Genomic DNA, 18,470 nt, shown 5'->3' on the forward strand with positions numbered 1-18,470 from the left:
CATTGGAATAAACGAAACGTTGAGGCTTATGAATGAGGAAACAATCCCGAACCTTGAGGGATTCAAATTTGTTTTCCAAAACGCAACTCTTCATTGCAATGCTGATGTAATTCAATTGTCTCCTCCAAATGCTGGACACTTAATGTAGACAAAACGATTTCTCGTCATTTGTGATAAAACCTGCCTCACCAAGATCGGTTTTTACTGCTTTAGCTAAGCTACTACACACTAGGCGATCTCTTTCTGTGGCCCAGCCATCGTCAAGAAAAATAGCAATGCATATGCCCTGATGTCTCCAATGTTTTTCCAAAAGCTTAAGAGTTTTGGTGAATTTGCGAGGCGCGGACGATAAACCAAAAGACAAACCTGTCAACACGTAAAACTTTGTATAATTAGAGCTACCATGCTTACAAGAGAAACCGAGGTAGGTATCCGCTCTTCAGGTTAAAATAAAACATAAAAGCTTCTGTCATGAAGTAGGATAACGAAATGTCTATTTTCCAGTCTTCATATGTGACGCGCATGTTTCTCAGGCACTTAATAATGTATTTTAAATCAAGAATAAGCCTCTTTTCTCACTGGCTTAACCTGAAACTGACAATGAACTGTCCACCAACGGAGGTACGACAACTTCAAGAACACGACCCGACCAAACTAGTTCACGTATAGCATCCTCAACAAATTCAGCATGGGCAAGGGATGATCTGTTGTTTCTAAATACTGCTGGTTCCGGAAGACTAAGGATATGTAACATATATCCCCTCTCTATAACATTAAGACTAAATTTCGAGGTTCCAACGCACTTCCAAAATTCTAGTTTTCGTCGAAGATTTCCTGTAACATTTGTAAGTGGTGGAGGGTCAGTCATCTCAAGTTCAAACAATTCGCTTTCACATATCCGAAACTTCCTCTTCAAACACCTCACTGCTTAGGGACCGGGGTCGGGTTGCATTCCCAGACTGGGCTTGTTGAAGAAGTAAGAGTATCCGGGGGTGAAGTCGGTTCCACGGTAGACATTTCTTGGGTTCGACCATGCGCTGGTACAGTCTCTTGTCCAGTGGCCGAGCTTAAAGCATCTGAAGCATCGTGCGCGATCCATGTAAACCTCTCTGCCGCTTGGAAGTAAATGAAAACAAAGGTAGTATCTGGCAATGGATAAACAGGAACAAATTAAAGGTTATTTCCGATAATAAGTGTAGAGTTGAAAGCGAGAGAGATCGAACGAAACTGCCGCACAGTATAAATAGAAAGAAACGACCAATCACGATTTCGAAATGAGCGTCCTCCGAAACCTAACACAGAAAATCCAGTGAGGGATGTGACGCTAAAATACTAGCGGAGAATGTATTTTAACGTTTTAGTAGGGTCAGTGTACCCACTAACAATTATGTTCCTTGAGATCTACGTCTAAGAAATATTTAAAAACCTTTTTAAAACTAAAAGCAGAGCTGAGTTCCCTTAAATCTTTGGGAAGATCATTGCAGTCCTTCGCAGCAGCATACTTAAACGAAGACTGTCCCATTGCTGAAGACATAACTCCCCTTAAATCTAATGAGGTATTATCCCTTAGAGATCTTTTATGTGACTCTGATCGCTTAACTTAATAATTCTTGAACTGATCTGGACAATTTATGTTATTAACGATTTTATAAACTAATTGAAGCCTTGAGAAACGACGTTGACTTCTTGATGATAAAAGACCTAGCTTACTGCGCATGTCCTGAAAACAGGATTAACGATAAACTGACAAAATAATACGCGTTACTTGATTCTGGAGGCGTTCTAAACGCTGAGCATTCTGCTTACCGCAATCTCCCCAAACTATACACCCACAATCAAATATAGGAAGATTAGTATTTTTATATATTCTTAATAAAATAATAGGATGAAGTCTTATTATGGATTTTAAGTTTAGGATAGATCTTAAAATATATTTGAGCGGGACGAAAATTCCAGCTTAAGCGATTGTCAATGTGCAGTCCCTAATACTTGAAATGTTCCGATTGTTTCAAGGGTTTATCGTCTGGTATAACTTTCAATTCACGGGCAGCCCTCACTGCGTGATTAGTTCCTATTAGCATGACTTCAGATTTCTTTGTGTTGCATACTAGGCCACTTAGATTAAACCAGCTACTAATTGATCTCGGGTCACTGTTGACGATGTCCTCAGCTGTGTCGATATTCATCGAACTTGCATGGAATTCGGTGTCGTCAGCATATAAAGCAAAGTTATAATTTTGACAAGCACTCCTGATACCGTTGATGTGCACATTGAAGAGGGCTGGACCAAGTATTGACCCCTTGGGCACTCTGTGCGATATCGCTTTCTTGGAAGAGGTGGTACCGCCGCACGAGACTAAGTGAGTTCTTTCTGAAAGGTAACTATTCATCCACTCCAGTATAGTTCCACTTACGCCGTGTGCTTGAAGTTTATTCAGCAAGGTAACATGGTCAATCACATCAAAAGCCTTTCGACTATCGAGAAAGGCACACGCAACTTTTTCTCCTTTATTTATAGCCAACTTCCATGAACCAACCGTTTTGATTAATGCAGTTGTGGTAGGAGAGTGTCTAACGTAAGCGAACTGGCGCTGTTGGATAAGCCCTTTTGCTTGGCATAAGCTTGTAACTCCGAATTCATGAATGACTCTTGAATATTCGAGACACAGCTAGGGCAGAACAGAAATAGGTCTATAGTTATCACTGTCGGTTCTCTTGCCGCCTTTAAACACAGGAGTTACTTTGGCGATGTTTTCCATGAGGTTTGGTATGTTCCTTTGTTGAATGACTCATTAAACAAATTGGTTACAGCCCCATTAATTTAACTAACTGCAATCTTTAATGCTTTTGCGGGAATCCCGTCAGAACCAGTGGCTTTAGATGCGTCGATTGTACATAAAGCTTTCTAAACATTCTGTTCATGTGACCGAGAGGATACGTTGATATCGCTGAGAGGATACGTATCCTCTCGTATGCAGATGATGCTGTTCTTGTGGTTGCTACATTGACACCCCAAGAGCTTACTGATGCACTTCGACATAAGTTTAACCAAATCTCCAACTGGTACACCGACAGCAAATTAACAGTTAATGTAAAGAAGACTAAATTGATGCTGTCTGGAAGCAAAACAATGTTGTCGTCATTTAATGACTAAGTTTTTTACTGATAAAGACCAAGTGAATCGTGTTTCATCTTTTAAGTACCTAGGAGTAGTACTGGATGAGTAATGGAAATGGAAGATGCATGTCAATAACCTTTTACAAAAACTGGGGCATCGCCTCTCAGTATTCAACCGAATCTATCATATGCTCGACGAGAAAAGTCTCACATACTTGAATGGCCTTGTCCTACTACACCTAGATTATGCAGATATCGTCTGGGGAGATCAGCGTGTTATAACAACACAGATGAAACAATTGCAATCATTCCAAAGTCGAATTGTAAAGAAGATTGTAAAGGGAAAAGTGACATCAGCTGAGGCCCTAACATCGTTGCGGTGGGTCTTATTACAAGCGAGGCGTTTTGGTCATCGGTGTTGTCTTTGTGCAAGACGCAATGAAAGGAGAGATCCCCGAACATTTCGATGTGTTCAGATCTACCAAAAACACGGTTACAATACTCAAAATTCGCAAGTCAAGAACGGAATGGGGCAGACACAAAACGTGTTATAAAGCAATGACCGATTGGGCCTCACTGCCAAGTGAGCGAAAGAAACTTATGCCAAAAAGGATTTTTAAACACAAACACAAACTGAAACAGGTTTTCCTTAACCATTTTTAACCTTAGTTAGTAATAGTATTTTTAATCCTAGTTCTAGCTTTAAACCTTAGTTTTAGTTTCACGTTTTTTTTTTATTACTTCTGTATTTTAGACATTTAGTGTATATTTTAGACTTTTATTTTTTAGAGGACCCTCCTGAAAACCACCTCTAGGTGATTGGAGGCCTCCTCTTAAAATATTAATTTATTATTATTTATTATTACCTATATAATTTATTCCTGTCTCCCCAATGGGGCTTTTCAGGAACAATGACTAACTACACTAATTACAATAACATTAAAATATTGATCTAAAGATAACTTGAGAGAGATTACTTTAGCAAGAATGCCCTATATGGGGGATTAACTCCCTTACCCTTCAACCCATGCTGCCAAAACTCAATTACTATAGCATGCACAATGTAAATACAGCCGCCTGTTATTACTCCCATATTCGCAGGCTAGAATTTGTAAGCTCTATCCTTGGTTCCTGTGACGAATAAGGCAATGAAAAATACAAGACTAGCAACTGATGGACTATTCTCTTATAGTTTTTAGTTTATCTCCTAAGGGCTTTCCATGTGCACTCGATACACGAAGTAGAAGTAAAAATTATACCATAAACTAGCACCATCTGCTCATAATTTTGCTTTGTTTAGACCGGGCTTCTTTCTGGTCACTTGGGACCGAGGAAGGGGAGTGCTCTTAATGCCTTAACGCAGTACCTTTCAGACGATTAAGGGTAATGTATAGATCAAGCCAAGCCTAAAATCGGAGCTCCCATAAAATAATAATCATTTACTCGACACCATAACCTTTAACCCTCGGATGTACAAGGAGTGGGGTGCTGGATCCCAACCCCATAATGTTTTTTCGAGGTTTTGAAAGACTATTTGCTCTACGGGGCTCAAACTTTCAGCAGTTGTTCATTCATCATCTGCAGAAATTTTGATACGTCAATTGTATGTCCATCCTTTTTGACGTTGCCACGGCAAACGCAAATTTCATGTAGGTTTGGCCAAAGATCAACTTACTTCTTCACGTAAATGCAGAAGTACACGAATTTTTACATTTCACCAAGGTTCTAGCTTGATTTTCTATTACTTTTCGTTATTTTTGACTTTTTAAGACGTCATATGACGTCATAACCAACAAAAATGGTATCGTCTTGTAGAGCAAGCTCAGGGCTATTAAATCAATGTAAATTTATTTTGCTGTGCCTTAATAGAATAAAAACCTAGGGGAGGGGTTATCCCCCCTTCCTTGTACCACGGTCGGCGTACAAGTCAGCTTGTACGTCCGAGTGTTAAAGAATTTCATCAGTAAGCATTTCATGAAACCGAATAAATTGAACAATCAACCAAGCGAGAAAATATCCGTAAACAAACTCTGCAAATCACCAGGTGCGAGTGCCAAATAGAAAATCCGGTTCGCTATTAAAGCATGTAATTCTCACCAAAATTGGCCAAGGGATAGAAATTTTTAAAAAAATCGTTTCAAATTTGATTATTTTTGTTGACGGCTTTGAATTCATATTATCAGCTGTGGTTTTACTAGTCATTTACCAGTAATCTTTAAAGAAATTTATCAATGAGCCTTTCACTAAAATTACCGAACGAAACAACGAAATCTCCATGAACACAATATGCAAATCACCAGGTGATAGAGTCAAACAGCAAATCCTGTTCGCTTTTAAAGCATGAAATTCGCATCGAAAGATCGCCGAATGAAAGATACGTTAACGAAACTTCTTTTAAGATTATCATTCTACATTATAGCGGAGCCCCATACCCATACAGGAAAGAAAAGGAAACCCATGAATTGATTTTCTCATGGTTATCATGGCTAGTGGTATTGCTCGTGGGCGCGTGCGAACGACGACGACGACGACGACGGAGTCGCGAAAGATGGCGTCTATACTCCAGCTAAAAGGTTAACAGAGACATGCAGCCTTGGTTTATAGCCTCCTTCTTTGTTATTGGACATCCATGTTACGGTCAATTGACACCTGTCAAAATAAGATATCCGCTGACCAGTGTCACGTGACCATATCGCAGGCTCAAGTTGTGAGCCCATCGATGGAACGAGTTTTTTTTTAAGTTGACCGCTGATCAAGAGCTAGTTTTCTATTGGATCGCGGGCTTATGTTAGGTTATATTGTTGTAAACGGGGCCGAGTTGTTCTCCGGCCGGTTAACGCTAACCCAGGATTAAAAGTTAGCAGAAGTATAAATATTCATTGTTTACAAATGTTTTGTTTTGTGTATTTTGAGATTATTTAAACTCAAAACAGAAGGCCAAACAATATACAGAAAACATCACTGCAAAGTTACAAAACTGAAATCAAAATTCTCGCGCAAGGACGGTACCTACTAAATACAAAGATTTTTGCGCCATGCTAGGACCACGCAGAAAAAGTAGATCTCTGCACGGGCTATTGGAATTCACAAAGAAAAATTGGGTAGCCACGCATTTTTTTGAGATAATTAGCCTTGAATATCAACAAAAATGCTGACATCAGCACCTTCTCACCTAGAGTAATTAAGAAGATCCTCAAACTACATGGCAAATGGTAACATAAAAACCATTTTTGGTATGCTTTTAATAACAAAATCGTTGCAACAGCGCTTTTATCGTCTGTGACAGCCTTCCTCTGGTTCAGCTAAAATACAATCTAAACACCTTTTGCTCACAACCAGAACTAATCACGCGTTGAATAGGCTTGCCACTTCCATTTCATAACATAAAATGTAGGGATAACCACGCGTTTTTTAAAGTTATTCATCCTTTTTGAAAAATTTTACGGTGCCCGTTACATTTTTTTCCTGTCACGTGCCCAGTAAGTAAGACATCTGCGTATTTCGCACTTGTTTTGCGCGCGCACTCCGCCATCTTCAGGTACATGTTTACAGTTGGATATCAGTATAATTTTCAACAGATAACAGCTAGGTTTTCAGCTGGAAGACGCAAACAGTTAGTGGTTAGCGATATGCTGCTATTCTGTTGTTCCTGGTTTAAGTACAGGTTCATTAAACTTGATTTGGTCACAGTAGGAAAATTTGCTTTCATTTTAGTCCTGTACTTGATAGCGTAGTTGATCGCGTCAATGTCAACCATAGCGCGCGCGTGGCGCTTAAACCCTGGCTTCCGTGATGCGTAGAGCGTGTGCGCACCAACAAAAGTGGGCACTGTCCTTAACCTGGGTTATCTTAACCGGGCTTTAAGCAACCCAGCCCAGGAGCTCCGCTTTTAGGCTTGGCTAAGTCTATATATCACCAAGAAATGCATTTGGAGGCAGAAAACGTTCAGCATGCTCAGTTTTAAGTTTTTATGAAGGGAAAAATAATAGCTTATTTGAAAGGCTTTTCAAAATAAAGAATGCCGTTTTCTTTTTTGGAATATCCTCTTTCGTTTTAGAGATATTTACGTTTGTGTATTATGCAAACGAAGAAAGTGATGACGTTATAAGTAGTTCCCCCTAAAAAAGTAAAACACCGAATCAATAATATCTCTGGATATAATACGTAGATTTAGCCAAGCCTAAAAGCGTAGCTCCTATTGCAATAGTTAACCATAAAGGAAAAAGAGGATTTGCTTTTCTTGGATCAGAAACTCAAGAAATGATCCATTATGAGCATATAATTGTTCAGCGTGTGGTTTCACTATATTTCCAGTTAAATTTTAACAAACTATACCCGCACTCAACTAACGTATTAGCTTCATAGCTGGTGCTTTTAAGTAACACCTTTCCTCTCTCCACCGGGGCCATACCTCATCCTCACAAGTCCCGTGATTCTTCGTGATCGCTCCGTTTCACCTGACTTCAGATACCCGTGCTAATTGATCGCAATTAGCATTTCTCGAGGCTTTCTACATCAAGAACTTTACGCCTAGCATTAATGAAGAGATTAAAGCCTCTAGAGAGTTATATCTTTTTCTTTAATCACTTTTGATTAAATCATGTTATCATATGACCCGTACGGCCCCGCGGACAATCTCCTTGGAAAACCATAAGGAAAAAAGTCCTGTATGAGGGCCGTACGTGTCGAAGTGATAGGGCCGGAAAAACGCGTACGGCCCTACTAGAAAGGCGTACGGTCCTACTAGAAAAGCGTACGGAAATTCGATGCGAGTTAATGACAAAAACAATTTTTTTGTTGTAAAATTCTGCATTCTTCAAAATGAGTGATGAACGTGATCATTTCTGAAGCATTCTGAGAGCAAATTTTACTATCCAGGCGAACTGTCGGATGCAGAACTACTTCAGTCTCCAACTCACTCTCCGAGAGCTCTCCGAAAGTCAACACTCCTTACAAATGAAGAAGTTCACAACTTTCTCAGAAACCAGCAACAAGCAAACAGGCGGTCAAGAAAACAACTTTTCCGGGTGAACTGTCCGATAATTAATCTTTGGAATAAGCAAACAGACTCTTGAGGCGAAACTTCTTTCAGTGGAAAGCATCAAGAATCCATCGTGGGTCACTGAGTAAGAAAACAACGTGAAGAAAACAAAGTACGATATAAAAGTTTTCTTCAGTTTTCTTCTAGTTTCCAGAGTTTCTGAGAGAAGTTAGTTAAACCAGAGAAATCACAAACATACCTTGTGTACAGTAGGATAAATTGCCCTGCAGTTTCTACAGTACCGTTGTTTGAAGAGACAAAAACTGAGTACGAACGTAAGTTAAAACTCGCTTAAATTTCCACTACACAGCAAAGCCAGCAAAGTCAGTAAACCCAGGCACTATTTCCGGGAGCCAAAATCGATGTCATTAATATTCAGTTGCTGCTCCTCCCTTTAAGAGAATCCAAGAGGCCAACAAATAGCTTGAAGCGACGCCGACATTTTATTGAGTCTTCAGATGAAGAAGATTTGTGAACAATTTCAGCGAAGCGTGAAGCGAACTTTTGTCACTCGCTATGTTTTGATGGTTTTGACATATTTTTCACAGCTTTATGTCAACTTTCTGTTGGCTTTTTAAACAGGTTAGCCAATCCCGTTAGCATGAATTGTAATTGTGGACTGACATTAAAAAACAAAAATGAGAAAATGAGTCGTGTTTTTCGATGAATTGTGAGTTTCTTGTTCGACGCGGAGAAATAATTGACAACTTTTTATTGTAGAATCTTTTTTGTAGTTGTTCCGCGCGCGGCGGTCTGATGTTATGCAATCGCTTCCTATTTAAATTCAAACAGAATTTTCAAAATTTTCAACACCAAGTGGTCATATGATAAAATTCTAATTGACTGAGTTAGGCCGGGCTAGACGGGAAAATATTTGGCTCTCGGTCAACTGTCTAATGGTGCTGGATTTTTATACCCAATAAGCGTGGCTAAGTTTCCAAGCCTGTAGAAATTACGCACGCAATATATCAACTTTCCAAGAGACGATTGTGCAAGGCATATGTCGACGGAAAAGTCAACAATGCACCAGGGGTTAATTTTTGCCGAAATTTTGTCTATGCACGTACCTCACCTTAACACCTAGAGTAACAACCTGGCTTGAGACTGCGATCCAATCGAAAACCAGTAACTGGTCATCGGTCAACTGCAAAAAGGAAAAAAAAAAACAAGCGACCTCGATGAGTTCTACACTTGAGCCTGCGATACAGTCACGTGATACCGGTCAGTGGATACATTGTTTTGACAGCTGTCAATTAACTATAACATCGATGTCCAATATCAAAGATGCACCTGTGGTAATGTGCTAGTCTCTTATTTTTCAAGGTATGGGGCTTGGCGCACGGTCATACGGACAGGTCACGAGACAACCCAAATTTTCGCTCGCTGGGTTACCAGATTTTCTTAAGTATGGGACTCCGCTCGGGCGCCTTCGGCACGGGGAGCTGCGCTATTAGAGCGGTGTTCTTCAAACTTGGCAGCAGAAATGTGCATAAAAGACATAAAATGACATATGTTGTGCCATTATTACGGCCCGCAACACTCTTGGCTCTAGTCTCTTTCTGTCAAAAACCAAATATCTAATTTACAAACCTTTACGGTGAGTATTACTCAGAACACACATGGTGCCCATATTGTCTTAACTCTCCTCATTAGATTGTTGGGCGACGATGATCCTTGTTTAAGACCAAAAATGGGAATTTCAGTCTTAATTTAACCAAGACCAGCGAGAAAACTGTTTTCATGGCATCGGCACAACAGGTGTCATTTTGTGCTTTTTGTGATGCAGATTTCTGGTGTCAGGTTTGAAGAGCACCGCTCTAATAATTCTAGAGATATTCTTAATTCGGTGTTTTACTTTTTTAATGGAACTACTTATGACGTCATCACTTTCCTCATCTGCATAATACAAAAACGTAAATATCTCTCAAACAAGAGAAGATATTTCAATGAGGACAACACCATTCTTCTTTATTTTGAAAGGATTTTCAAATAAGCGCCAATTATTTTTCCCTTCATTCTAGATAGTGCTCTTCACACATTCTCGCAGCTCGCGAGAGTCGTAAGGAAAATTGTTCCATGGTTTCCAAACGTAACTGAAGAAGAAACTTTAGCAGTCTGCGAAAGAAGCTGCCTCCACTAACACAAAGAAACTTACAAGACTCGGCATTGCAGTATTTACACATACGGTTTATTATTAGCGACACAAAAAACAAAACTATTTACTTACAATTGTAATTTACAACAACTTCGACAAAACAACTTGAAACAATCAAATTTTTAAAATGTCTTACGGAATGGTTTCAAATCAGGAAGGCTTTACAACTCCTTTTGAAGATATCTGCTCGAAGCAATTGCATAAGTGCCTTCAAAAGAGGCAGAAATTACAGTGAGGATACTCGAACCATGAACACCAAGACTTTTTTTTGGTGTATTTTTTTTTATCATTATCCAGTGAGAGTTCTTCATTTAAACAAAAGGATTAGCGTTTTTTAGGTGCTGTCCAATCACAGCGGTGGCGGGAAAAAATAATGTTAGTTTTTTCCATAGCGTCGTCTCGACTATATTATTGAACGTAAAATGGCCTACGCGCCAACTAAATATTCTTTTAAGTACAATTTTTATCGCTAACTTTAAATAATCTGTAAAGTTTTTGATGGTACTCACTTTTTAAATTCTTGTTCGGCGAAGGTGAGTACAAACTCGCTGTCAATAGACAGCAAGGGATATGCGACAATGGTAAATTTCTGCCACAAGTTTATGGGGAAAGAGTGCTTGATCTACACTAACTGTGCGAGTTAGCATCGGATATGTAATTATGTTCAATTCTATGACGAGAGCAACTCTTCTCTAGCGGGACCACGCCGAAAAAACACCGGTTCAAAATAAAATGTCGGCAGATTTTGTTGAATATGTGGAGTCAGAGAAATTATGTCAACCAAGTATGTATACAAGTGAGCTTCATCAGCGTTTGTTATTAGATGGAATTTCTCCCCCTGGTCATTCCCCATCACAGTCTGCAATAAAAAAGTGCATCCGGGAAGACTGCAGAATGACAAAGAAAAAGGTTTCCCAAGTACCCAAAGAATCGTTGCCACGTGCAAATACGGAATACACCAATTATTTTCTTGACCAAATTGGGCAAGGTGACTTCACGAAACTTCATTTTTTTGACTAATGTAATGCTTTTGTAACGTCAGGAAATCGGGTCTATGGCAATTCCTATGTCGGCGAACCTACGATAGAAATTCAGCGCTATGCTTCAAACGCAAAGTATACGCTGAAGTTACGTTAATTCATTCCGTTAACGGAGTAGATTACTTTGATGTTTTGAGAGGCCCTTCTACTAATATGGAGTTGCTGAATTTCTTCAGTGAAGCTCTTTCAGTAAATAGCCTAGATGGTTCAACAATTCTCGAGGAATGGCGACGTTGTCGTTATGGACAACTGTTGATTTCACCACGGACAATTTGCGGAGGCCGTTTTACGAGATATTCTTCAAGAACATGGCGTTGAATGCAAGTGAATATATGATATATCATATATTTGAACTGCGGAGAATGATATGAAGACATGATTGATCATCTCAGCCATACACACAACTTAAGCAGATGTGAAATTAAAGCCTGAAAAAACTCAGGCCTGAACAGGATTCGAGCCCATGACTTCTGCGATACGGTGCAGTGCTCTACCAACTGAGCTATAAAGCCATCTGGGAACTGGTCACTTTGTGAGTTCGTAGTATACTCGTGGATGGTGAAGAATGCAAGTTTACACGCCCCACTTGAACAACTGCGAATTCTGTTTTCACTAAATAAAGTGCTACCTTAACACATCTTTCACTGGGAATGAAACTGAAATAGCGATATGCGAAGCTGTATCGAAAATAACTCCAGCAAATTCAATTTCATACTTCATACACTGCGTCTACGTCTGATTGACAGTTGTTGTTCTATTCATATCTACTGCTATTTTCATCTCAGCCGTGACTCGTTCATGCTGCCAAAGAAGGCTGGTTTTCACTAGCGACGGAGTCGGAGTTGGAGTCGTAGCCGGAGTCATAAGAGCGCTTATGAGTCGTAAGCGGAGTCATAGGCTCGACGGAATCGGGGTCGGAAGAAGCAGAACGTTTCCATTTCTTCCGATTCCGTTTACGACTCCGTCGTTTATGATCCAGTGAAAACTACATTGTCGGAGTCGGAAGCAGAAACGGAAGAACCAACCAATCACAAGGTCCGGAAACGAACATTGTGATTGGTTTATTCTTCCGCTTCTGTATGCGACTCCGACAATCTAGTTTTCACTGGATCGTAAGCGACGGAGTTGTAGGCGGATGCGGTGTTCTGCTTCCGACTCTGTCGGTTTGATTTTCACTAGATCGTATCACTCTACGCTTCTGATTACGACTCCGACTACGACTCCGTCGCTAGTGAAAACCAGCCTTAAGAAGTGTAAATTGTCCTTATTGACAAGAATGTAATATTGAAAACAAAACTTTTTACTGGATAGATTCTGTGAAACTGTTCTATTGTGAAATTGTTACTTTGTAACAAGGGTGAAGATTGAATAATCATTTGTAAACAATAAAATCAGCGCAAGAACATTTGCACTTGTGATTATTCCAGTTGAAGTCACAACATAAACTTATCAACAGGGCAGTGCAGCATAAAAGGAGAAAAGTAGAACTAAGATACAACTGTGATCAACATTTGCATGTAATCGTTCGTGTCAGTTCACTGCACTCGGAGAGGGTCAACAACTCCATGTTTATACTCTTAGATAACAATTGGCAATCTCCAATCGTAAGTTGGCTGTCGATAAAACCAGGAACACGGAACATTCCGGAACTTCCCGGAACATCCCGGAACCCATTGCGGAACATCAACAAAAATGTAACAATTATGAGAAAAATATGTGCTGGATAAAGATCAATTCATTCAACTGACCGCAACGAGTGGAGGCTCCCCTTCTTTCCCGCCAATTGCGTCAATCGAATTACAGCAACTTGTTAACCCAGGGGTGGAGATTTTGAACTTTTCTGAAAAAAAATGCCAAAATCGCCACGCCCGGGACAACATAATTGGAAACAAATATCAAAATTCTCCACCCTAAGGCAAAGAAAACTCATGAATAAGAAGTGACTAAGCATGCAGAAAATTATCGACGCTAAAAATATACGAAGCCCAAGCTCTTTCCATTCAATATGTACAAGTATAGACTGAAAGTATGCATGGCCTGTATTAATGGAGGCGACAAAAGATTCATTTAATCTTCTTTGAAATCGCTCTGAAATGATTTCCTTTGGGTTCCGGACAAAGACCTCACTAACTCCCAGAAACTTCTGGATATTTACAAGATGGCAGATGGCCCATTACCAGACTTGCTTGTCCTTCAAGATGGCGACCGTGTCATATACCCTATCCTGGGGACATCGGGAGCAGTTGAATCCCTACCCAGGGGACAGACCTCACAATCAAATTCCCGTTGGTAACCCGCACCGCACCCTACCCTTTGATAGGTGCATTACGTAGAAATAGTCTCATATTTGTCGGTCTGATTGAGGAGTTCGAACGCCACCATCTTGGTTTTCTATGAAGAACGTTTTGGGAAGAGCACAGCAGGCCCCTACTCAGGGGACAGGTACTCTCCCCGGATTTCGCTCGCCATGAAAAAAACAGCAACAAAACAATATGGTGGTAATCGACCTCTTCAACCACTTGGAAAAATAAGGGGCCGTCACGTGATTAAACTGATGGTGAACAATTGGCAGGAACGGATTATTGGGAATAGCTTGTACATTTCCTCCAGGATGGTTAAAAGGTTAAAGTTGCGAGCCTTCACTCATTGCAGTCATTTACACCTTTCTTTTGCATATTCGGATTTAAAATAATCCCAATTACTTTTATTATATTACTTATTTCTCTGTTTTGGTTATTCCTTTATTTAATTTTGTATATTTTTCTCATAATTATTATAATTTTTTTTATGTTCCGGAATGTTCAGGGATGTTCCGGAATGTTCCGGAATGTTCCATGTTCTTGATTTTATCAACGGCCTCGTAAGTTTCCTCTAATGGAACTTTATTTTTCAGCGCTCACTGGAGAGTCTATGCAAGGAAGAACGAACTAAGTACTTAGCGGGATTTCGTTTTCTAAGACGTGGACGCATGATAGCAAAGAAACTTGATTTAGTTGGCAGCGGCAAATACGTCGTGGTCACTTTCAGCTTTCGCAAACTTTTGTTCGAGTTCTTTTAGTTCACGCTGTAATGTGCGAATATCGGCCAACAGTTTTGGGTGCTTGTCCTTTAGCTTACAAATGTTGACATCGTTGCAATGAATTTTCTTACAATTTTTTCTTTTGTAGCCAGACGTATGTCAAATAGCACACACTTTTCCCCGCCTTTCATGAACATTTGGTAAATCTTTCAGGGCTTTTTGTTTCCTATGTAGATGCCTTTTAGCACTTTTAACCTGCACCTCTAGTACTTACTTACTTACTTATCCTCATCGGGCCCATGAGGACTCTTGAGGCCGGCCAGAAGATTGCGCCATCCATCGACGACGTCGATGCGGCAGCAGCTCCCCATGAATGCCATCCAAGCTTGTTTGAAAAACAGCTTAGAAAGATATCATCGGATAGCTCACGTGTCGGCCGACGACACTCCCAGAAGAGTTTGTCAATCTTCTTTTCGGTTTCCGTAATCATACATTTTTTTACGGGGTGCGGGGATTAGTCGCACGCCCAGCCCCCAACCTGGAGGGCCAGTGACTAGTGACTACCATTTAGTCTTGCCTCTACCCTTTGACCTGCCCGCCAAGGTTAGACCTGCTGGGGGAAGACCCCCGACGGTATAGCTCTCGGGGTCATTGAGGCAAGCAAGCTCCCCCACCACGACAAGGCGGTAGTCTATGGGGAAGGCATTTCTAGCAGCTATAGATTTTCTGACAGTTCCGCAGCTCTTCGGTCCAACGGACTTTGAATCATTTGAGGGCTTTGGCTTGAAGTGATCGCGCTCGCTTCAAAACTTGACTGCAGCCTCAGATGACCGTTGTTGGGGTGCACTGCTTGTACTTGGAGTCATATTCAGTCGCTTTGGCTCAAGGTGGTTCAGGTTGGACTGACGGCCTCTCTCTGTTTTTATGCTGCTTAGTCCAGTCTCCAACACACGTCGTTCCGCAAGTAAAAGCTTATTGGAAGACGGAAAGAACGAGTCCAAATCCTCTGATTTGACGCATGCCAGTGATCTACCCCTGCTTTCGAACGGCACGGACAATTTCTCTAATTTTATTCCAGGAGATAATGATTTCAGCCAGACGTACGCTTCACTTTCCTCAGCCATGATAGCTCAATGTTTACTCTGACTTAATTCAACAGACGTAAATGCGCGAGCCTCGTTATAAAGTAACCTCGCGATTGGAGAATGCTAAAAACCCGTAAAAAGTATAGGTGTTCATGGTTCGAGTGTCGTCACTGTAACAGCTGGAACTTGTTTGTACACTTGTTCCCTGTAGAAGAGTTGCAGAACTTTAGAGATTTCATGCACACTGACTGATTTGAAAGGTGCTAAAACATGTTTTTGTCATGCCAAAACATCCAAGTAATTGTTTTCAAGTTACAACGGTGCTTGAATAAAGAAATAGACCACGAATTTCCTCAGGTTTATAGGCGCAATAAACCCAAGATGGATGTGCGTAGAACTAGAGAAAAGCAGTATGAAAGGCTTAAATAAAATAGTCTCTCTTTATGTTTCAGGTTTCGTCCTACTAAGGAATTTCTAAATGGAACCGTTGTTCAACTTTCCTCTGAAGGTGTACCCCAAATAGAGTTTTTGAGACCTCTCAATGAGACACCACGAAGAATCAGAAGCCTGTGTCAATTGTCAATTGTTTCACCTTACACTCAGGTAAGATATTTCCTTGTCGATTTCAGTTTTGTTTCTGTATTTTTACGAACAAAAAGGCCGCTTCTTTTAACATTAGATAGCAGATACATACACACAAAAACGAACGTACGTGACCTGCATACCTCACCCAAACGCACAAATACCATACATGCGTACACAAATAAATTATACGTTTATACCTGCCTGCATGTGTCTGTTAATGAAGTTCGCAATTTGGAAAACATTTCAGAAGAGCTTAGTATGGATTTCAGTCATTTATTTTTAGCCTCGCTTGTTACTCATTTATTCACAATGATTGTTTCAAATTCATAGCTAATACCTAGGTACAATGATTTAGTCAACAAAGGGTCTTGATAGTAGCAGACAAATCAAGAACTTTCAGAAAACGACAAAACGTTTGAGTTTATAAAACATGTTTCGACAGAAACTTCTGTCATCCTCAGTTAATCTAACCTGACAAAGCAATGGAAGCTGAATTTATAATAAGTAGAAAATGCTAATTGTGATAAATAGTTACAACAGAATGAAGCAAAGTGTGAAAGAGTGAGAATGAAAGAGATAATTTTAGATTAGTATGGTGTAATTAATGATTCAAAGAGGGTTGTTCTCTCGGGATATGAATAGCCTCTTTTATCTTGCGTTGAAAACATTTTCATTTTCCATCGCTTTGTACTTGAATTACCTGTGGATCACAGAAGTTTCTGTCGAAACATGTTTTGTAAACTCAAACGTTTTGTCGTTTTCTTAAAATTTAGTTAACACTAATTAAACGAATTGTGCTTTAAACTCAGATGACCAATGTGTTTCTATTAATCACACAGTAAATATTTTTCTTATTCTTTTTTTCATAGACAGCGAATAAGCAACCTGGTAAGTTCATTTGCTGAGCTTTGTGTTGTTGTTAATTTCTTTTTCTTTTTCTTTTTTGAGCTAGTGAGCTTATTATTTCTGTGGTGTATTATAACTTAACTATCTTCAGAAGGAAGTAAGGGTGAATTTACCGTTAAGAACTTTATTAGATAGCGGCTATTTGTGGAGTTAATGGTTACCAAGGAAGCTATTTAAACAGTGTGCTCTTCAGAGTCGATGAAAGCACGTCTAAAACGCTTCATTTGTTAAAATTTTCTGAGGGTGCATAACTGTAGAAACCCAAAGAGGAAATTTGTGCGCCATCTTCCGATGTTCTCTTTTGGGGAAAATAAACTCGGGAGCTCTTGAACAAAACCAAATAAAAAAATCAATCAAGCTCAATCGAAATCCAGTCTTTCGATTGAATGCCGATTGTTTCGGCGATCGAATATAATCGAATTGAACATTTTCGGGATGAGTTCGGATTTCCGAACTCGGGAGTTCGATTAACAGACCAATCGGAAAAATCGAACCAATCGAACAAAACCGGTAACTAAATATATACCTTACTAGAATCGTGTTATAAAACTGTTATTACTTGACTGAAGTGTAATGGATATAAACACATTTCAATTAAGTCAAATTTTTATTGTTTTTAGAGGTTCAAAATCTATGAGATATGTAAAGATAATCCTGGGAAACGTCAACAGCACAACGAACTAAACTGCTTTTATAATACCCACAGTAACTATGAGCGGGGATATTCTCTTACTGGCTATACTGAAGCCCGGTGCGACTTTTTCGCTCTCTCCAACCCAACATCTGTCGTGCTGACCCTTGCGATGCCTCTTAGGAAAATCAGTCGGACGTGTAAACTACTGGTGATTTGCGCGCGTGATCGATCAGTTCCCTTCTTCTAGTCACCGCGCCCAACGGAATTTCGAACCCAGAAGGCTTTTCTGGACGAGGTTTAAGGAGGGAGGGAGGGGGTAGGGGGTAGGGAAAAATAACAACATGCAGCGGGCAATTCTCCAGACCTCTTTCTACAGTAGATAAGTGTTCCCGGGTGTCGAGAAAAAATAGTGAAACTATCTCAGATAGTGCAGAGTGCAATGTACTGTACAAGTAGTCACACAAGTCCTCATCCCCGCTCACTCTCAATATGTATTGACATTGGTAGCAGCTAGGGCTTTTCCCCTTGGAGAATATGAATGGAAGATTTGGTACATTTTTTAATAAAACAGTAGCGATACATAAACATGACGAAACTGTTCCCTTAGCCATGTACATTCTTTTGTTTTCTACCCCTAATTTTATTTTCGTATTTAGTTTCATATTTTCATTTCTATATCCAATGGTTATTGAACTTATTGGTCTGAGATTGTGATTTCAAATTCGAACGACCGCGCAGCGCGATTTCGATTTGAAATCACAAGTATGGTTTCAGACCAAAATTGCACGACACGAAGTTCAATTGCCACTTAATTGCATTCATTTTGAAATTGCGCAATTCAATCGCCTAAATCCAGAATTCGTGTCCAACGTATTATTGTTACTATTT

General features: G+C 39.9%; 1 protein-coding gene and 1 pseudogene across 2 annotated transcripts in view; both read left to right on the forward strand.

The window, feature by feature from the left end:
- Window positions 1–18,470, forward strand: part of LOC145500321 (uncharacterized) — a 246,823-nt gene that overhangs the window by 218,930 nt on the left and 9,423 nt on the right. Inside the window, exons 18-19 of the mRNA XM_081479823.1 lie at window positions 15,910–16,060; window positions 16,912–16,930. Of these exons, the coding sequence (XP_081335949.1) occupies window positions 15,910–16,060; window positions 16,912–16,930 (170 nt within the window). The remainder of the gene's footprint in view (window positions 1–15,909; window positions 16,061–16,911; window positions 16,931–18,470) is intronic.
- LOC145500340 (uncharacterized) overlaps window positions 1–18,470 on the forward strand; it is a 140,979-nt pseudogene that overhangs the window by 49,465 nt on the left and 73,044 nt on the right. The window lies entirely within an intron of this gene.

The sequence above is a fragment of the Orbicella franksi genome, chromosome 10 (genome assembly GCF_964199315.1).
Source record: "Orbicella franksi chromosome 10, jaOrbFran1.1, whole genome shotgun sequence".
Lineage (NCBI taxonomy): Eukaryota > Metazoa > Cnidaria > Anthozoa > Scleractinia > Merulinidae > Orbicella > Orbicella franksi.